The 22,079-nt window shown below is 41.1% G+C and overlaps 1 protein-coding gene across 1 annotated transcript; it reads left to right on the top strand.

Annotated features, from left to right (window-relative positions):
• Nucleotides 1–2,515: 2,515 nt before the first annotated feature.
• On the top strand, nt 2,516–20,883 carry adamtsl2 (ADAMTS-like 2). Its single transcript, XM_054611573.1, has 18 exons — nt 2,516–2,620; nt 4,521–4,663; nt 5,559–5,634; nt 5,924–6,026; nt 7,136–7,281; nt 8,164–8,287; nt 8,507–8,587; nt 8,762–8,937; nt 9,789–10,092; nt 12,556–12,919; nt 14,429–14,532; nt 15,392–15,518; nt 15,601–15,814; nt 16,720–16,875; nt 18,324–18,494; nt 19,353–19,529; nt 20,006–20,150; nt 20,756–20,883. Exons 1-18 carry the CDS (start codon nt 2,516–2,518, stop codon nt 20,881–20,883), a joined length of 2,844 nt encoding a protein of 947 aa, XP_054467548.1.
• Nucleotides 20,884–22,079: the final 1,196 nt, after the last annotated feature.

The raw sequence follows: 22,079 nt of genomic DNA, 5'->3' as shown, positions 1-22,079 counted from the left end.
CCTGAGTCCAGCTCCCCACTTAATGCACATGACTTGAAAGTGATAACAATGTTCTTTTCTAACTCTTGGGCATGTTGTCACTATTATGACACCGGGGGTCAGCCTTTTATGAATTAACTGATGAAGGAGGTAACACAAGGCTAACGTAGTGAAACGGTTATTGTTAACGTCGTGACAAACGGTTAACGTTGTGATAGGCTGTTAGTGTTGGGAAACCGATGCGTTTAACGTTGTTTCAGATGGTTAACATTGTGAAACAATCCCAATAAACACTGTGTAATGGTTAAATGGTGGTGGTTGACTGTGTGAAACGCGGTTAGGGTTGTAACATTAACGGATATTGTTACTGTTATTACACTTGGTTAACATTGTAAAAAGGTGGCGCTTAGCTTTGGAACAAGCTGTTAACATTGTAACACGTGGTTAACGTTGAGGAACAATCGCGGTTTACATTGTAACACCAGTTAAGGTTTTGTAACCGTTGTTGCTAAAGTTGCAGCAGGCAGTTAACTTTGTAAAATGGATCGCTTAAATGTTGTAACATTGTGAAATGTTTGTGTTTAACGTTGATCTATGTTGTAAACATTAAGAAATAGTCAGGGTTTACATGGTAAATGTGGTTAACGTTGAGGTTAATGTTGTAACATGTGGTTAACACTGTGTAACGGTTGTGTTTAACGTTGTTATATGTGGTCAACATTGTAAAAAGGTGGCGCTGAACTTTGAAAAGAGCTGTTAACATTGTAACATGTGGTTAACATTGTGAAGCAGTTGTGTTTTACGTTGTTGGGAGGATTTCATTTTACCTTTTACTTTTCACTACAAATACTTTTACAAATCAGTGACCAGTACAGCAACTTTTTGCAGTTATAGCTTTTTGCACCTTATTAACTGTTGGGTGTGTCCACTCTCTGCTGTTTTGCTTCTTGTTTTTTGGCTCAACACTGATGAGATTCTCTGTCAAACCTCCTCCTGTCTGTGTGAAGGTAAAAGGCAGCAGCAGCTCTTCAGGTATCCCCTCCCTAAACAACCACAGATGTTCGTGGAGACGAGGGATTTCACTGTGGAGTTGGAAAGGAAATATTACGACCACAAATGTGTTCTCTTGGCGTAAAAAAAAAAGAAATCCAACTCCAGGCTGTTCTGTGGGTTTGGAAGCTGAGAAGCCTCAATTTGGAGGAACATGTAAAAACACCCACACGTCTCAGCATAAAGCTTTCATCCACATCTCACATAAGTGCCTGGACACGGGTTTTTAACGCCATGAGAACTCATTAGTGGTCGTGATATTTCCCTTCATACCCTTCAGCCTTTGTTAAAGACTCATCACAGTCTCTAATGTGCCTGTCTCTGCTCCCATCAGAAACACAGACCTAATTCCCTCCATTAATCAAACTGTTGGCTGTTCTGTGTGTGGTGAAATCTGTCTCGTGTGTGATGTTGGTGAGTGTTGATTTCTGGCAGTTGATTGCCTTTCAGCACAAACACAAGCCAGTCTTAGACAGAAACATTACAGTGTAACTTTTTTCTCTGTGTTGAAGTCTTCTTAATGGTTTTGAAATCAAAAGTCCTGGTTTTACTACCATTAGAAATCTGGATTTTCAACAAATGTTGAAAATCGACAAATGTTTGAAATTAAATAACAATGTATAAGGCGGCAACCTCCAGGTCTGAAGTCAATGCAGAAGTGTCTTAAAGCTGCATTCTCTCTCCTGTCCATCAGGGGGCGACTCCTCTGGTTGTATAGAAGTCTATGAGAAAATGACTCTACTTCTCTCTTGATTTATTCCCTCAGTAAACATTGTAAACATGAGTTTATGGTCTCAATCTCTAGTTTCAAGTCTTCTTCAATACAGCATGATGTTCATTTAGTAAATGATGCTCCATTTAGAGTCAAACAGACCATAAAGCAGGGGATGCTTTAGGGCGGGGCTACACACTGATTGACAGGTCTCTACCACGCTGTGTTTTTGTGTTACAACTTTAACCCTTATTGTTTGTTTTCAGTTCATGAAAGTTAATTGTAACCTTTTTGGTTGCTTAAAAATGTCTTATTCATCAAAAACCAAGATGCAGACGGTATTGGGTGACGTTATGGTGACTATATCCATTTCTTTTATACAGTCTACGCTATATACATTTATATATATACAAATGTCAGAGTTCAGTTTCTTGCCCCAGGCTGCTCATTTACTGTTTGTATTCATACTTACGAAAAGTAATGCACTATAATTGGTATAAAACCCACGTAAATCGTGAGACAGGATATTCAGGACTGCCTCTAAAGAAGTCAGGTAACGTAGAATATAGAGCGACAAACGAGTTACACAACTTACCTGCTTAACTATATAAGTGATTTAAACCTAAACCATCATTTTCATTTGACTTGCTTAAACAAGAGCTGCTGCAGCGTTGACCTTTGAACTTTTAGTACCAGAAAGGTCTCCAGTCTTTTTTGTTCACACATTCAACCTGGCTTTCTGTCTCTCTCTCTTTCTGTCTCTGATTGACCAGGATGAGGGTGTGGTCGTGGGAACAGTGCGTGGAGACGGGCGTGGTCCTGCTGGGCTTCCTGACGTTGGCGGTTTCTTTGGGGAACCCGTCCACCAGAGGGCTGCAGGTACACAACACACAGGAAAAACACTTTGCTAATGTGACGGGAAAACTGTTTGTTTTTGTCCTGCACTACCTTTTGTGATTGTGATTAGAAGACTGGCTGATACATTGCTATCATGTAACCTCACTATCTATATTCATCTTTTAAAAGCCAACAGATGGAGAACCCTGGTCTCTGAAAAACAACGTTCCCGTACAACAAAACTGCTTTGTCAATTGTGTTTTGAGGGAAACGTATTTTCTTATGAAACATATTCACTTTCAGCTGAAATGTAAAATAAAGCTGCGTTCTCATGACGTCCCGTTGGTGTTTATACTAAGGGTACCTACACGGTGAAAAACATTAACAGACATATTAATATCATTATGTTAAATGATTTTAAACACAAAGTCAAAGACATTTACAGGATTAAAACAAGAAAATGTATCATCACAGGAAAAATCGCATTATTGTAGAATAGATCTATAAGATAGAATTTAAAAAAAGAAGGAAAGAAAAATACAAAATGTAATTCCTAACTTTAAAAGTAATCTGAGGACTGTGATGAGTTGATGTCAAACTGATCCATCAGTCGACCAATCAGTTTCTCTCCTTCTGCCATAACTCTGTCCTGTCTCACTCTCTCTCTGCACCCATCTGTCTCTCTCTCACTTACGCTCTCTGTCTGGTATTTCCAGTGTCTCTCGTCCTCTCTTCACAGCTGCTCTGTCTCACACCTTTACAAGGAGCTCAGTGCACATTCCAGCGGTCACTCTGATGAATATGTCTGAACGAAGGGACGCAGCCATCGGCCTGAAATAATGCTGCTCCTGCACATCAGGAATGTGTGAAGTGCTGACCGTCTTCACACGTTGGAGCCTCAGAACAAAACCCTGTGACGCTCATTTACTGTGACTCCACTTGGTTCTGACGCTCTCTGTTCTGACCGTCCAATCATCTGTGTACATCTGAGTACTACTTCAAATATCACAACTACTGCAACTGCTGTTGCTGTCCCTTACACCACAATTTATACTACAATAAATACTAGACTGCTGTTTCAAATACTACCACAACGGCTAGTACAATTCTGCTTTTGCTAAGATGATTTACTTTGCAAAAAGTAAAGTAACCAAAGTTAGACAGTAAAGTACTAGACTGAAAAGTATAAAGTTGCATAAAATGGAAATACCTTAAAAATTCAACAGTACAATTCTTGAGTAAATGTGCTTAGTTAAATGCCGGTGCCGCTTTTCTTACAACTATATTTTTGAGCAGACAGGTTAATATAGATCCCTGCTAAATACAGTGTCCAAATTATATTGTATTACTTAATTATCTTAATTTTTTATTTAGTTTTATCCCAATGCAATGTTTCATATATATATATATATATATGCAGTGGGCCATCACTTAAACAAAGTTTTGTTAGCTCTTTAAAGTGCAAGAGAAAAATTGAGAGCGACTAGTTAGGCACTTTATCAACACATTATTTCAGGTGGTGGACGTTTCCCCCCTAGCATCCCCTGACGTTGACATTCATTTAGTGCAGGACCATGATGGTCCTGAGCTGGTTCAAGTTGAGCCATTTGTTCAGCACCAGTAATGCTTCAAGCTGGAGCTCTTGGAGCCAAGGCAATGCAACTGCAATGAAGGATGGGGACAGTCACTGAGTGGTAATGTTGCATTGACGCTAGCTAGATGGCTAATGTTAGCTAGGGTTCAAACATATTTAAAGCTAAACATTTTCAGCAAATGTCAAGATTGTGTAGTGCACAGGTGGGAATAAAAAAGCCGTCCGATTTAATTCACTATGCGAGCTGAAAATGTTTGGTTTTAAGGTCTTAAAATATGATGAATGCTACTACTATAACTAATAACTTACGTGTGTTTGTCTGTGGTTGTTTGTGTGTTTTTTTCCCAGGAGGACGGCGTGGCGTCCAACAGTCTGGAGGAGGAGCTGGAGGTGACCACGTACTGGTGGGGGGAGTGGGCCAAGTGGACAGCCTGCACCCGGGCCTGTGGAGGGGGAGTGATGTCACAGGAGAGACACTGCCTCAAACAGAGGTCAGTCTGCACACACACACACACACACACACACACACACACACACACACACACACACACACACACACACACACACACACACACACACACACACACATCCTCAATGGTACTTAATTAACTTAATGGTAACTAACTGTATAGTTTCTCTGAGCACTTGTCTAAACAATTAAGACCAATCAGCAGCCAGTAGCGGCTAAAGTATAGGACTTATAGTCACTAGATACTGTAATAAGTGAAACATGGTCCAGTCCGAGTTATTAATACATTCATAGTCAAATTGATATGTTCATCCAACAGCAAAAAAAAAGCATTTTCCTCCTCTAAGTCTTAAACCTTCAAATTAAAGTTTAGCTATTTGGGGACCAGCTTGTTGTCCTCAGACGGAGGTGAGTCCTCACGATGTGACTGGAAATGTATGTGTCCTCACAACGTCATTAAATCATGCACACACACACACACACACACACACACACACACACACACACACACACACACACACACACACACACACACACACACACACACATATGTACTCATTCACCCACATTTAGAGGTTATACTGATAGTAATTGGAATGCATATACACATGCACGAGCATGATCAATTTGAGTATGCATGTGTGTGTGTGTGTGTGTGTGTGTGTGTGTGCATTTAAACTTGTATTTATTGCAACCAAAAATAAAATCTAAACAGAACGTGTTCTGAACTTGACAGCCAGATGTTTTACAGCCAGCTGTGTTGGCAGTCATATTATGGTTTAATTCAGTGGATTAGTATATTTAAAGCTTAGCTGACAGATCATTACAACACATCTCAACCTCATGGTTTATATCCAATCTTTTTTTTTTGGTTAAATATGTTGTCATACCTTCAAATGTTTGTTTTATGTCCAAAGAAAGAAAGTTGCAGCTGGGAAAGACAACATGACCTGTACAGGAACGGCTAAGAAATATCATCTCTGCAACACTGAAGTGAGTCACAGACTTGCAGTAAATTTTCTCATCACTTCATTTCACCTCTTTATTAAAACAAACACAGTCCTTCTGACTGGCCGACAGCAGAGGACTGCGGCTGTGACTGTATGTAGCTGTTTGAAAGTGAAGCTGGGCGGGGCTCAGAGCGATCGTGAGTTCTCAGGGAACCATTCCTGCACTAATAAACGCTTAAGAAGAATTTATTTGTATAACATACTGTAAAACGGAGTCTTAACAAGTGTGAAACAGACCTGTTTTAATGGGCTGTGCTGTCTCTGCACTGCAGGAATGTCCCGCCACTGGGAGGAGCTTCAGAGAGGAGCAGTGCTGGTCCTTCAACTCCCAGCTTTACAATGGGAGGAACTACCAGTGGAAGCCTCTGTATCCTGGTATTAACACCCATAAAAAGCCTTAACAGCTATCTTAACCCCATTAAATACCTTATTAGTAAGTTGTTATTTAAAGAAAAGTTTGAATAAGGATCTTTGCACTGAGAGAGAAGTTTGTGGGTAATGTGAGAAGTGAGACAAAAGGAGACGTAGGAGTCTGTCACCCTTATCAAGATAAAATAAGATCAAATAAGATCAAATAAGATAAGTTAGAAATGAGTCCCACAGTGGGGAAATTTTCAGGATTACAGCAGCAGAGTGGATAGTGCAAACAAGAGGAATGAGTAGTATTGCGTAGTAGATTGCACAGGTTGTTTACATTGAACGGTGGATATATTGGATTTATATAGTCAGTTATATAGTCAAGCTCCACTAATTGATATCTTTAATATTATCAATAAATGAAAGGACTCTGTGAAAGTGGTCACTCACAACGCTGAACCCACAGTTTATGCAATCCACGGATACGTTGAATGTCGATGTTTTTGTATTTGGTCACAGCGAGTGACATGGAAGTGATATTGAAAGTTACGAGGTATAATATCAAGTATCAACAGTCACACAGTCCTCTAAGAGTGGATGGGTCTAACAGACACAGGACCTTCACCCAGGAGTCCACTGTTCGTGTTCTCTGTATCCTCATGCAATGGTTCATATGATATCTTACAAAAAGTAATGGCTCATTTTAGTCCAGCAACACGTTTCAATTTCCTACTCATTACATACATGCAGTCCTTTCAAAATAAAGTTCAGTCTGCACAGGAATCCATATAGTTAGGTTTAGGCAACTAAACGATCTTGTTAGGCTTAGATAAAGATCGTAAAATACTAGTTAGGTTGAGGAAAAGATTGTGGTTTAGGAAAATATGTGTTATGTTACTGTGAGCGTGATGCGTGGCTCATGTGAAAACTAATTCGTTTTTTGTTCAGAAACATCGTCATTTATATTATCCTGTGGTTTGCTGTAACGTACAGTAGAGTAGAGTGTTTTTTAGTAGTAGTAATGACAATAAACCGCTGTGCTTTCCACCAGTGATAAGGAAGCTGTAGGTACAAGTAGAAGTGGTTCCATTGGTATTGGTTATAAGATGACCTTTGTTCCTCCCCAGACGACTACGTTCACATCTCCAGTAACCCCTGCGACCTCCACTGCACCACGACCGACGGCCAGAGGCAGCTGATGGTGACGGCGAGAGACGGCACGTCCTGCAAGTACAGCAGCTACCGCGGCGTCTGCGTGGACGGTAAGTGTGAGGTGAGTCCAGCTTCTTCTTTTACTTTGTGCCTTCAAACCACTGAAAGTCTGTAAGAGGTGTAAAGTTACTAAATATTATAGAAACGACAGCGTTACACAGTGATTCCAAAAGTTCAACCAAGAAATGACCACGGCTAGTAATGAAAAGCTGCTTCTTTGTGACTTTTTATAAACATTCTACCCTTAAAATGAGTTATTTGTGATGCATGGTCTGTTTTGTTCTCCTTCGGTGCATTTTCTCTCAAAAGAATCCATCAGTGTCATGCGCCATCAAAACTATTTTCAGACATGTGATTAGTCATGTTGCTTTCTTTTTATCTGTTTTTTGTTTTATGTTTTATTTCTTCTGTTGACATCAAATCACTTGGCTGTTTCCCCCAATGAATTGTCTGTCCGATAGACCTGTCATTTGGTAGCCTGCCCTGTGTTGCAAACATTTTATCCATTTTTTTTTATCATCATATTTTTGTCACTGAGGCCGTAAATAATGCAGATACCTCCGACGTGACACTAGGAACTCATTAAAGGGAAAGCTGAGAACTTATTCTTTGTACATCCACAAAGAAAGTGGCAAACTTTACCTTTAATGTTGATGTTTTGCTCTGGACAGAAATCTTAACATAAAGCATCATAAATTAAAACATAAAAAATCTAGAGAAATGACGGAGATGTCAAATCCTTCAGAAAAAATAAATTCTTTAAGATAATTCATTTTATGTCGCACTCTTTATGGATACAAAATAATCAAATCTCATGATAGAAAATATTTGATAACTTCTGCATCACTACCATCTTGTCCCTGATAATTGAATTTATTCATGATTTATAGGAGATGTTCATTTTTATTTTATTTTATCCCCTACTTCCTGCTTTGCTGCTCAGCCAATCGGATGCGACGGAGTGCTGTTTTCCTCCAACACCTTGGATAAGTGTGGCGTCTGTCAGGGCGACGGCAGCAGCTGCAGCAGAGTCACCGGAAACTTCAGGCGCGGCGCCACGACACTGGGTGAGCCCCTCCCACAAATACATACATCAATATATACATATATACATTTGTCTTATTAGATATGAATTGGAACATATAGAATGTATATCTATCTCTGATATACACCCAAACATTTTGTAAGATATTGATTAAAGTTGTTGAGATTTATCAGAACAAAATTAACAACATGAAAATTTAAAAACAGGTGACGTTGTCAACTTTCTATTTCCTGTCGTCAAGGTTACTCTTTCATCACTCAAATCCCTGAAGGATCATGGGACATCCAGATCATTGAGAGGAAGAAGTCGGCCGATGTTCTAGGTGTGCACTTCCTCTTCTCCTGCTCCTCACACACTTCTTATACCCTTCGATTATAACACACACATTCACAAAAACAATTGTGCATCAAGTAATGCTCTTTCAAATGTTTAATGGTAATATTTTGAATTTCATGTAGAAAATGCAGGATGTTTTGTTTTTTTACTTGTCCCCCAGCTGTGACCGACCAAGCAGGAAACTTCTTCTTTAACGGGGCCTACAAAGTGGACAGTCCCCAGAACTTCCACGCAGCAGGCGCCGTCTTCAAGTACCGCCGGCCCATGGACGTGTACGAGACGGGGATCGAGTACATCGTCGCCAAAGGCCCCATCGACCAGGCCATCAATATTCTCGTAAACCTGACCTTCCTCCACCCGCCTCTCATACTTTAACTCCACCTCGCTCACCTGCTGCTTCCTCATCATGGAGCTCACTGTTTCGATCGTTACTATGTCACCATACATGTAGGGACCACGGTAACTCACCACAGCGTCTTCATTTAATTAACATTACACCGGTTGTTTCACTATCTTCCATTTCTGAGTGTAGCTGTAATGTGCTACAGTTGACAATGTGGGAAGCAATAAAGAGGGAGAGCCTTCAGAAGAAGGATCCTTCTTGTTATTCTATTACCTTCATAAGTATCGGAGCAATTTAAGTGCTACTGTCTTCCTTTGTGCCGTAAACGGAGGCGTCATTTTCCCAGGAAATCGAACCTGCAGACAGACAGAATTGCATCGTGAAAGCAGGTCTTATAGGGAACCAATCTAAAGGCCGATGGTGTCATCATTCTATAGCCATAACATCGTGCAATCTACATTTAGCCTGCAATAAATCTACAAGTCCTACGGTTGACTCATCTTCATACAAAATACGCTTCTCAAAAACTTCTCTGCTACATCTGAAGCTTATTCATTTATATAGAGTTTTAACCTTTTGTATTATGAAAAAATGTAAAGCTTTGAAACCAGTTATAACGAATGACATTTTAGGAGTTTGTTTTAATTACAATAAACTAAACCTGAGGTCAAATTTTGGGACATTTTTGGACAGAAATAACAGACCTGATGTGTAAAGGTCTTCAATTGGAATCAATTTGAGCTGCTGTGGTCTAGGTTTTATGACTGACCCTCCTTGATACTGGTTGTAAACCAGTATAAACTTACCCGACCTTGACCTGACTCGCTCTCCTCTCGTCACTCAGGTGTGGAACCAGAACGGCCGCACGCCGTACATCACCTACGAATACACCGTCCTCCGAGACTCCCTGCCACCAGTCCCGCCTCCTCCCGTCTACACCGGATCCGATACCTCAGCCGGAGAGGTTTCGGTGGAGGTGGGGGGTCCGCTGGCCCCTAACAGCAGCGTTTACGACCAGGGGGCCCCCGAGAGCCAACCGGAGTCTGGAGGTGCCAACGGGCAGAAGGGCCAAGAGACCAACGAGGTGTACGAGGAGACGGCGGACATCGACTGCGACCAGGACGCAGCGAATTCCCCCAAATTTACAGGTAAGGACTGATTTTAACACCTGAGATCCGTCTGTGTCGTATCACTTCACGATATTTGTCTTTTTAGTGCCTCTTTTGAGATCAGAAGCTCCACATCAGAACTCCACACGTGTGTCAACACTTGACACTTCAATGCAAATGATCCAATGATCGGATACATTTCATGGTCAAAGTTTCGGCAATATATAATAATAAATACAAGTTCCTGCTTACCCTTCTTATTTGCAGTATTAGTAGACTAGTTTTATTGAAAAGTAGCCACTAAAAAGGCTCTGCTAATTCGGAGATTCACATATTTTCCAGTAAATCAAACAAAAACTGGTCTTATGGCCAGGAGACCGTCGTTTGTGCCGCGTGTGAAACGAGAAGTAAACGTTGATTTATTTGTTACTTAACTTTTATACTCATGTAATACCGCTTCAGTAGTTATTTAACCCAAACCATAATATTTTCCTAAACCTAACTAAGTATTTCACAATCTTTTCCTTAACTTAACAATCTTTTCCTTAACTTAACTAAGTATTTCACAATCTTTTCCTTAACCTAACTAAGTATTTCACCATCTTTTTCCTAAACCTAGCGAAGCTGTTCCCTGTGAAGACGGAGGTTTATTGTTAAAGAACTACATGTTACGAGTAAGAAAGTAAGAAGTTGTGTGTAAGAAAGAAAAAAGAAATAGAGGGTAAAATCAGTGGCCTAATGGCAGATCGGGCAAATAGGTCAGATTCTACTTCTTGCTCTCTCTTTGTGTGTGTGTGTGTGTGTGTGTGTGTGTGTGTGTGTGTGTGTGTGTGTGTGTGTGTGTGTGTGTGTGTGTGTGTGTGTGTGTGAGATGGCCCTTCAGAGCTCTGCATTATTCATACTTCAGACACATAAAGCGGATCAGCGGCAGATGAAAAATTCAGAGTTTCGTGGGTTTTCGTGTTTTTTTCTTTTCCTATTTTAAAAACGGCTGCATCACAAACATGAGGGGTAATGGCCTTCCTGCGGGCTCTCAGCTCGCTCAGCAGACGGTCGGGGGGGCCATTACACCGCGGCGCTCCGGCCGCTGAGATGAGATGGAGGAGGTGGTTGAAAGGCTCACCGTACACTTTTCTGCACAGGCTTGACGTCACTGTACACACTGACGAGCGCTGACTTTATCTCCTCGTCTTCCTCTTATATTTTCTTTCTCCTCTGATATTTTGCATTCACTGTGGTTTTTTAAATTCTCTTTAAATATTGTTATTTTAAAGTTCTCATCTGTAAAGCTTATCAATCACAAGGTACCACAAGATGAATTAAGCATCCTTCTAGAAGCTGAATTATCAGTTTATTATATATGTGTATACAATGTAATATAAGGGCCACATGGCTACTTTTTCTGGCAGAAAAGCGTCCTTAATTAGCGCTTAACCCACATTTTTTCTATGTTTATATGACAACAATATCTTGAAAACACATTACCACCTGTGGTGGTGTATGATAGACTAGCATTGATCATTTGCTTTTGATTGTCTATTCCAGCTATTATATATTTGTTTTACATAGTTTTTTCACAATGAGCATCAAACAGCGGATGTCAGCTTCATATTTCGTATACGGTAATAAAAGCACTACACTCACCAGCAACATTAATTGTCCGCCCTGCCGAATTGCTCCGAAATGTAGATTTGTCTGGGCCGTCAGGTTTCTCTCCATCCTCTAACCTGATAAAGGAAACCACGTTTTGCTCTTAAACAACCTTTAAGATATCAGGTCACTGCAGACCACGGACGCTATTCAGGTTGCTTAGGTGCAAATAAACCTGTTTGAGTATTATTTTGTTCAAACGACAACACAACTAAGAACAGTAATCAAAAATGGCCGTAATGTTGACTCTACATCCCACTGACAGTGTCAGCAAAGACTGAACATAACAAGATTCACAAAGACAGAAGGTTTTGAATGACTGTTGGAGTTGATTGTGTTAGATTGTACTGGACTTAATGAAGCAGGCTGGTTTCATCAAGTGTTCGTAATAACACCTATGAAATATAATGTCCAATAATTCGTAGATATCCCATGAAAAATGTTGTGGGTTATTCATGTAATCATGAACGAGGAAGTATAAAGACCACTAAAAAAAACCACGGTGCTGGTGGGACTGGTCCAACAACCATCAACCTTTCAGCAGGGAAACCAAAGAGAAGAGTGATCCAAAACCTAACTAAGTTTTCTTGTGCAGACGGAAGTTTATTTTGAAAATACCGTATTAATGTGACATGTGGAAATTGACACGTTTCTGGACTTTTGTAAGAGATCGTTTGAAAAATGAGGAGTAGCATTTCGTAAGATATCATACAAACTGCTGTATGAGGATACGTTAAATAACAATCCTTTAGAAGAAACAAAGTTCAACATGACCAAAAGAACAGATTATACTTGATAAGTTATTGGTTTTCTCTCAATATATTACTTAATTTTGCCACTTTGATCCATCAGAAGGAAACAGCAGCCTTACTGGCAGCACTGCCGTCCCTGCCCCTGCTGGTGGGCCCCTGGATACGGGGCCCGACTCCCCAAACCTCATCTGGAGGGTCCTGTTGGACGGCCGAATCGGCCCTGACGAGCTGCTCATCAACATCACAACCAATCAGCTGCTGACGGAGGGCGACAGTTTGTTCTCGTCAGAGGTGGGACCGGCGGAGGTGGACCTGAGCAGCCTGGAGCAAGACGGGCCGTTCGGCGTCAACGACACGCTGGAGTTTACTCTGGGTCGCAAACGCAACGACAGCGGGGACAGTTCCTTCCAGAATAAAACAGTGCAGAGCAGCGGGAGGACCTCCAGCCGCTCCAACAGAACCAGGTAATCCAACAGAACCCAACCGAACCAGGTAAAAAGAGCATCAAGCACATCTAATCTCAAGGAGGTTTTTAGTTGATCTGTAATAGAGGTCCATTCTTCTGGACAGCATGTGTTTAGGTCAAACTGGGTCTGAATGTTCAGAGTCTGTCGAACCCTGTTTGGCTTTAACAAAAAGCAAACTGGACGCCGTGGACTCTGGTTCTCTTCTGAAGACGTTCTTTAGAGAAACGTAGCCAGAGACAATGAGACGAATCTGAGTCAGACAAGAGGTGAGCAGGCGGCGACCGCCGGTTCAGAAGAGTGAAGTCAATGCTTCAAGTCTTAAAGCTGCATTCTCTCTACTGTCCACCAGGGGGCGACTCCTCTGGTTGTATAGAAGTCTATGAGAAAATGACTCTACTTCTCTCTTGATTTATTCCCTCAGTAAACATTGTAAACATGAGTTTATGGTCTCAATCTCTAGTTTCAAGTCTTCTTCAATACAGCATGATGTTCATTTAGTAAATGATGCTCCATTTAGAGTCAAACAGACCATAAAGCAGGGGATGCTTTAGGGCGGGGCTACACACTGATTGACAGGTCGACACCAGAGACGTATATGGCGTCTCTATGTCACTCCTCCTCAGTCCTAATATGGTCACTTCCTGTTCATCAGCTGCAAAACAACTTATTGGCAACAGCCAAAATGCCAAACTCGAGGCTTCATAACAGCTGTCCAAAAACAAATGAGTGACGTCACAACGACTACGTCCACGTCTTTTATAAAGTCTATGGCGGTATAAGGCAGACAGACAGGTGCATGGACAGACCATGAGGCAGACAGACAGGTAGACTCGGCAGGTTGTCCATTCATCAAATTTATTATTCATGTTGGCTTCGCTGCTTCGTGTCCAAACACGGCTTCACCAGTTCTGAGGCCAGCGGCTATAAAACAGAGGACGACACGCCCTCTCCTCTGAGAGACAGGAGGAGGAGAGGAAACGAGCAGAACAGAGCAGAACAGAGGAGGAGGAGGAGGAGGAGGAGGAGGAGGAGGAGGACAGCCTCACTCAGAAACAAATAAGTCAAGTTGTTTGTTAGAAAAGTGAAAGAAATGATGCAAAGAGAGGAAAGAGTGCTGTCAGACTGTGGTCACCTCTGGGGAGAAAATAATGTGCAGGACTCCGTCTGGCTTCCATGGAGGCACGCCGGCGAGGAATAACTCACAGTGATTTTCAAATAAACGTCTGGCGACTGGCGGAGGAGGAGGAGGAGGAGGAGGAGGAGGAGGGGGGGAGAGACCGGTGTTATGACAAGAATGTGCACATGACTTTCACTCTATGTGATGAAAAAAACAAAGTTTGTCTGCTGGGATTCAGGCTGGGAATCAGATGTTTGGATCATTAAATAACATAACAAAGAATAGTTCACTGAGTAAAAAGTATCTTTGCATTCACACCATGTTCCAGTCAGATGACACAAGTTTTTCCTTTCTTCATATGTGTGTGTGTGTGTGTGTGTGTGTGACAGGGGGAATCAAAGGATCAACCAGAAGAACCTGAAGCTGAGTGCCGCCGACATGTACCGCTGGAAACTTTCCTCTCAGGAGCCCTGCAGCATGACCTGCTCTATAGGTAGACGCACACACACACACACACACACACACACACACACACACACACACACACACACACACACACACACACACACACACACACACACACACACGTTGGTGCGTGATGTGGATTGACAGCGTTCATTAGATCGAGTTTTTGACATTGTGTGGAACAAAGGGGGGTGAATGATTACATTAATAATGACTGCTTTCCATTAAAAACCTCCAAAATGCCGAACCCGAGGCTTCATAACAGCAGTCCACATACCAGACCAGTGGGCGACGTCACGGTGACGACATCCACTTCTCATATACAGTAGATGATCTCAACTATATAGAACTTCTATCTGATGGTCTCGTTAACTTATGAAGGTCAAATAGAGGCATCCGTATTAATTAAAGCCTGTTTCATAACCAGTTAAAAGGTTCCTCACTGTGACATTTTTAGAAAAAGTACCAGTGCTTTATAGGAATATTTCACCCCCAGAAGGATCATTTGTATATTAATGACTCTGTTTTTCTGATTACAAACGTCTCACACAACATACGGCGAAGTATTTACGGATGTTTGGATTAAGATTTGCAGTTAATGAACCCGACCTCCATTTACTACAACTCTCCATTCACCATGAAGGCTTGAAAAAAAAAGTGATTTACGATAGAGCATTATTGTTAAAAATATAACTGAGAAAAAACAAACATGCTTCAACAATCCAACTTCCTTAAAGTAACCTCACAGCTTTACCATTGAACCATTGCTCCGAGCAGCTGTCCTTCAGTCCTTATTGGAAACGTCTGTCTTCCTTTGGTTAAAACATATTGGGTTTATGTTTTCTTGTGTTTTGCCTTCAGCTTTTTGTTTCTTGCTCACAATCCAGGAGTGTCAAAGTCCTTCGTCACGTGTATCCGGTACGATGGCGTCGAGGTGCACGACATGTACTGTGACGCTCTGACCAGACCGGAGCCGGTCCACGACTTCTGCATCGGGAGAGAGTGTCAGCCCAGGTACAGTAGAACATTTTAACAAGAGATTATTCCAGCTGTAACGTAGCAGAACGTCTGACATGGGTCTGATGTGGTGTTTCAGATGGGAGGCCAGCAGCTGGAGTGAGTGCTCCAGGACTTGCGGGGAGGGTTTCCAGTTCCGTCAGGTCCGCTGCTGGAAGATGCTCTCGCCGGGCCTGGACAGCTCGGTCTACAGCGACCTCTGCTCCATGGCCGACCTGGAGAGACCCATGGAGAGGCGGCCCTGCAAGAGCCCCGCCTGCGGCCCCCAGTGGGAGGTGGCCGAGTGGACCGAGGTACGAAACGTCTGCAAAAGAGGACGCCCCCCCGAAACCCGAGTATTGATGCGGTCCAGAGTTAGCCGTTCCGCTATCGGTTCTTTAGAAGTTCTGGAGTGAGATGTTCTCGTCTCAAACGTCCTCTCTCTGTCTCTTTGTCTTTGTCTTTACTCTGACACACACACACACACACACACACACACACACACACACACACACACACACACACACACACACACACACACACACACACACACACACACACACACACACACACACACACACACTCAGACTGACTCCGGCTCACTACAGCTTTGCTGCTAAAGAAATCCTTTTTGTTAAATATAAGAATTATGAAGCAATGTCGTTTCTTTTCTTAATTGTCTCTTTTTCTTACAACATAATCCAAAAGAACTGAACCAAACCAATAAGTATCAATAAGTAACAAACCAATAAGCAGTATCAATAAGTAACCAAACCAATAAGCAGTATCAATAAGTAACCAAACCAATAAGCAGTATCAATAAGTAACCAAACCAATAAGCAGTATCAATAAGGGTACTAGTATCGATAAATTCCTAATGATACTTATCCATCCCTAGTCTGCAAAGATTTACCCTGCAGAGAAAACATTTAAAACATAAGTTAACAAAGACAGGAGTTGAGTGTTTAGTGTCCTCAGTACATGTGTCCCTCCACCGTCTCTCTTCTTGTAGCTCATGTCACTAATTGTACCTTTTTTTGTTTCCACCTTTGGATTTGATTTTCAAACAAACTTCCATCATTCTTGCAGTGCCGACATCTCTCTCTCTTGCTTTTGTCAGGCTTAGGTTTCCAGCAGTGACCCTCTGCTGATGCTGCTGCTTTAATGAAACCACTATTTATCTTATGAAAAGGTCTCTGTGTTCCCTTCCACAATCCAGTGTCCTGCTAAATGTGGCCGCAGAGCCCAGGTGACCCGCGATGTCCGCTGCTCTGATGAGACCCGACCATGTGACCCGATGACCAAACCACCAAACTTCAAGAACTGCACGGGTCCGCCCTGCGAACGCCAGTGGACCGTGTCAGAGTGGGGGCCTGTGAGTGTCTTAACCTTCCACGTACCGGACAGTCAGAGACAGTCAGAGACAGGAGCATGTGTTTTATCAACCAGAGCTGTTAAAAACAAGTTCTTTTCCCTTAAGAAATGACAGTAACTTTATTTCAAGGGTTTATCTGGTTTTCTTTCCTTATATTTCACATTTCACATTTTTCCTCCAAAAATGTTGCATTTTGATAGATTTGTTCCAAAACTTCAGTGCCACAGTGTGAATTTATGGTTTCTATTGTTTTGCACAGATAAATGTAGTTCCTGATGTTCCATTCAAAGTCAGAGTCTGGAAACTTGCAGGTCTTATAATTTACAACTATGGAATCCGACCAGGCAAAAACATGGATTGATGCGACATTTCCTTTGCACAAAGTAAAATAAGTTTCCTATGCAACGACTGATGTTGAGTAAGAAATATTTATTGTTATTTAGAGAATTACCAACTGTAAGCACATGTATGTTTGCATTTTGAATGTACTTTGCTTTAACATTTTATTACATCCATCATGCTAATATGACAGCCCTGCAATAAATCAGTCTTTGTAATATTATGCTCCCTTTTTAACATGGGAAAATGAAGTGGATAAGTCCTCTGCGCGCTGATTTTTTACGTTGCTGATTACCTCACATTCTTTAACGGCCCAAGTCATTTTACGTTTTTTCTCATTGTGGTGAGCTAAACGTCTTTACCGACCGCTGTAACCGTGATCTGAACAGAAAACAGACGAAGGCAAATTACTGTTATACCTAGATCTGGGTTGTTTTCATTAACTTAAACTGTACTATTAGGTAGAGCACAAGTCACGGTTTGTGTTAAGCTAATGTTAGCACTCATTCGGTAGTTACCAAGCAACCCTTTTTCCTAAAAGACTCAGCATCCTGAAAAAATTGCTCTCTTTGTTTGGGCAACCAGAAGGCAGTACTCACGTTTTACATCTGCATCAGTTTGATTTTACTTTGACAATCCCAAGTTGTAGTAAAGAGAAGAAAACCTTTTTGAATGGACTAAAGTTTGTGGGAAACCCAAGTTTCACTTTAAAACCATCATCAAAAGCAGGTAGATGCAAATGTTCCCGCTGTGGGACTTACAAAGGATTATCTTATCTTAAGAAAGATAGTCAAAACAATGTGCTGCCACTATGTATACATCTTAGAACAAGAGGTTTTTAGGAAGCTTTAACTTCAGTGGAATGATCAGATTTTAAATAAATGTGACATGATTCCATCCTTCCTTTCCTCTGACACAGTGTTATGTGACTTGATGCCATTTCATTTCATGAGATGTGCTTTGATACGATGTGAGGGTGTCCTGATCTGACTTCACTCTGAGCTTTTGTGACGAGACTTGGCAGGAGAAGGCAAACACGAGAACGGGAATGCACTCTATGTTTACTATGAATCACCCACTTTTGACCCGTGACACCTCCGTTGTTGCAGTGCTCGGGGATGTGCGGCCAGGGGAAGACGGTGCGTCACGTGTACTGCAAGGCTCCGGAGGGCCGCGTGGTTCCAGAGAACCAGTGCTCGGCGGAGGACAAGCCGCTGGCCATCCACCCCTGTGGGGAGAGAGACTGTGCTCCACACTGGCTGAGCCAAGACTGGGAGAGGGTGAGGTCATAACGCAGTACTGAAATTAGTCAGTTCTATATTACTGTGCAATTCTAATTAAAATTGTACTGTATCTCAACTTAGAATAGATCGTTTTTTTATAGCTGTTATTTATGACTAATCAGTTCTGGTAGAAAGTCTTCCTCTATAATCTTAACATCTTAACGTTGTGGAATGATTGGTTACTTTGTTCAGATAGAAAAAATATCATGATTTGTGTTTGATAATAATGTAACAAGTAATGATGTAACAAGAAACAATGCAACAAGAAACAATGTAACAGGACAATGCAACGTGACAACGTAACATGTCAACGTCACGAGTAACAACGTAAATAAATAACACATAAAACATTTAGTTTAAGAAGCAAATCTCCCTTCTTGTGCCAATAAATATTTTCCTGACCGTCTGCAATATTCTGTCAGACTTCAGTATAATGTAATGAACTAAGAGAACAGACAGTTAATGCTCCTCCTCCTCATCGTCATCATCATCGTCATCACAATTCTTTACTATGTATAGGAATATTTTATATTCTTATAGGAAATGGAAGCATATTTATTATTTATCAAACAGTGTCGAAAATAGTAAATTTAACGATCGGCTTGATTCATTTTGTATGTTTTATATTACCGTGAATACAAAAATCTTATCTTATTTAACTCTTTGTTTCACAAAATAATAATGTTTAGGTATAAATATCTGAAATAAAAATGTCACGGACAGTTGAAGTTTACAGTTTCCATTTGACCACATCAGCGATAAAACACTTTGAACTGTTATGAGAAGAAACTCAAACGCAGAAAGAGAATCATCAGAGCCAGGTATGCATATACATAACTGTGTTTTTGTCCGTAGTGTAACACAACCTGTGGTCGTGGCGTGAAGCGAAGGCTCGTCCTGTGTGTCGGCATCAGCGGAGGAAATTTCCAGACCTTTGACAACGAGGCGTGCGGAGGCAGCGACAAGCCCGAAGAGGAAAACACCTGCTTTGAGAGGCCGTGCTTCAAATGGTACACCACCCCCTGGTCTGAGGTGAGGTCCCCACAGCACACACACTTCACATCCGAATCATCCTCCAGCTCATCAGCGGTGAAACGTTTAACCAACTCTGCTCCCAGCAGACCACATGACAATAATAACATGACAATAAAAACCTGTGCAATACATTACACATTACACTGTGCAATAATAGTTAAAATAGTTAAAATAGTTTTTTTCTGTCTGTAAATATAATATTTCAGTTATTGTTGTTTTTTCTACTGTTTTTTTTTTTTTTATTGCTTATTATTTATAATACTATAATTATTATTATTTTTTATTTCATTTTTTTTTTTTTTTATCTTGTCTTCTTCTACTATGTCTCTTGTGTGCACTTTACAGCTGCTGTAAGCCTGCAAATTTCCCCGCTGCGGGACTAATAAAGGATTATTATCTTATCTTATCTTATCTTATCTCTTATCTTATCTCTTATCTTATCTTATCTTGTTTCTGGTCCTTTGTGTCCTCAGTGCACTAAGACGTGCGGTGTGGGTGTGAGGATGAGGGACGTCAAGTGTTACCAGGGCAGGGAGCTGGTCCGAGGCTGTGACCCCCTCACCAAACCGGTGGCCAAGCAGACCTGCACTCTGCAGCCCTGCCCAACTGAGCCGCCAGGTAACACAAACACACAGAACATTGTTTTTCCCCAATATTATGGAGTTGTTCATAAAACCACCAGGGACATCAGGGGAGTCTCTAGAACTTATTTGAATGGTTTACTTTGTGGTTTGTGAGGACATTCAGTGACAAAATGCATCCCCTAGCCCCTTACTCTTACCTTAATCATCACAACTAAATGCCTGACCCCAAACCTCACCTCAACCTTATTCTAACCAGAACCTTTAAACCAGCCAAAAAATGTCCTAATTTTCCCAAATGTTCTCACACTTAAGGTCTAAAACTCAAAACGGTCCTCACAAAGACAGTTGTACAACCACTGATACGCACACTGTTTCATATTTAGGAGGAAATAAAATAGACACAAAGCATAAAATGTTTACGATATGTTTTCTACCAATGTATAGCACACTTGACATTCAAAAGAAAGACACAACTGGGATCGTGAAAAGAACCGGAACTTCACCTAAAATGTTAAGTTTTGCTATAAAAACATGTAAATATTTTTCAAAGGGAGCTATTTGAAAGATACTGTTTTGACATCAAAGATATCTCCACCTCGTTGTGGGTTTAGATGAAATGTTTTGTGGTCTGTGTCCCAGATGAGAGCTGCCAGGATCGTCCCTCCACCAACTGCCTGCTGGCGCTGAAGGTCAACCTGTGCAGCCACTGGTACTACAGCAAGGCCTGCTGCCACTCCTGCCGCGCCCTACGACCTCCGACCTCCTAGTCCAGGACACCACCGCCTCCTCTCCACCCGGACTCCAACTCAAGCATTAGGAAAGAAATTAGTACATTTATGTACACGTGGTACTACAGTTACTGTGAACAATCAGAGTAAGCAAAAAGTCCAGAGCTTCCTCCTATAACTTGGATTTACGTGGGTTCATTTGTCAGTTGGATAATTGAAATGATCTAAAATGAAATCTGGTCATCTTGATATCAGACAAAAACATTTTGTTATTCTCTATTTGACCTTTCTTCTTGTTTCTTTTCCAAACACGGACTGTGTCTTCTTTATTTGGAATGAAAATGAAAAATATTGGACAAAAAAAGCAAATTCTTAACTTGAGGGGGAACTTCTCCACACCTCAAAGGTTTAATCAGTTACTTTTTGTGTGGAGAGGATTTCTGGCAAGTGTCATTGTTGACGAAAATATTACAACCGAGTTGCCTGAAAAAAACTGTTGGCATTGTATGTTTCCACAAACAATGAATATGTTGAAGGTCAAAATATGCTTCATAAATGCATTTTCATAAAAGCTTTTCTTAACAGAGATGTTATTCTCTGTTTTCTGTCAAGGGACTACTGGTATAAATTAGCTTGTAGCTAACTCTGGTAAAGCTAACAACGCAACAACGTAGCATAACAGCAAAATGTAACAACCAAACATATCAACGTAACGTAACAACATAACAATGTAACAACGTAACATAACAACGTAACGTAACAACGTAACGTAACAACGTAACGCAACAACGTAGCATAACAGCAAAATGTAACAACCAAACATATCAACGTAACGTAACAACATAACAATGTAACAACGTAGCGTAACAACGTAGCGTAACAACGTAACATAACAACGTAACATAACAACGTAGCGTAACAACGTAACATAACAACGTAGCGTAACAACGTAACATATCAACGTAACATAACAACATAACGTAACAACGTAACAACGTAACGTAACAACGTAACGTAACAACGTAACGTAACAACGTAGCGAAACAACGTAACAACATAACAATGTAACAACATAACAATGTAACAACGTAACGTAACAACGTAACGTAGCGTAACAACGTAGCATAACAAAGTAGCATAACAAAGTAGCATAACAAAGTAGCATAACAAAGTAGCATAACAAAGTAGCATAACGTAACAACGTAACGTAACAACGTAACGTAACAACGTAGCGT

Source organism: Anoplopoma fimbria, chromosome 13, assembly GCF_027596085.1.
Source record: "Anoplopoma fimbria isolate UVic2021 breed Golden Eagle Sablefish chromosome 13, Afim_UVic_2022, whole genome shotgun sequence".
Taxonomy (NCBI): domain Eukaryota; kingdom Metazoa; phylum Chordata; class Actinopteri; order Perciformes; family Anoplopomatidae; genus Anoplopoma; species Anoplopoma fimbria.
This window is presented reverse-complemented; position numbering and strand designations above follow the sequence as displayed.

What these genes read in the sequence shown, in the direction of transcription:
- adamtsl2 (XM_054611573.1), top strand. Translation starts at nt 2,516, where the DNA reads ATGAGGGTGTGGTCGTGGGAACAGTGCGTGGAGACGGGCGTGGTCCTG. An exon ending in CGTCCACCAGAGGGCTGCAG is followed by an intron (nt 2,621 to 4,520) that starts GTACACAACACA and finishes TTTTTTTCCCAG; the next exon opens with GAGGACGGCGTGGCGTCCAA. An exon ending in CAGCATGACCTGCTCTATAG is followed by an intron (nt 14,533 to 15,391) that starts GTAGACGCACAC and finishes CTCACAATCCAG; the next exon opens with GAGTGTCAAAGTCCTTCGTC.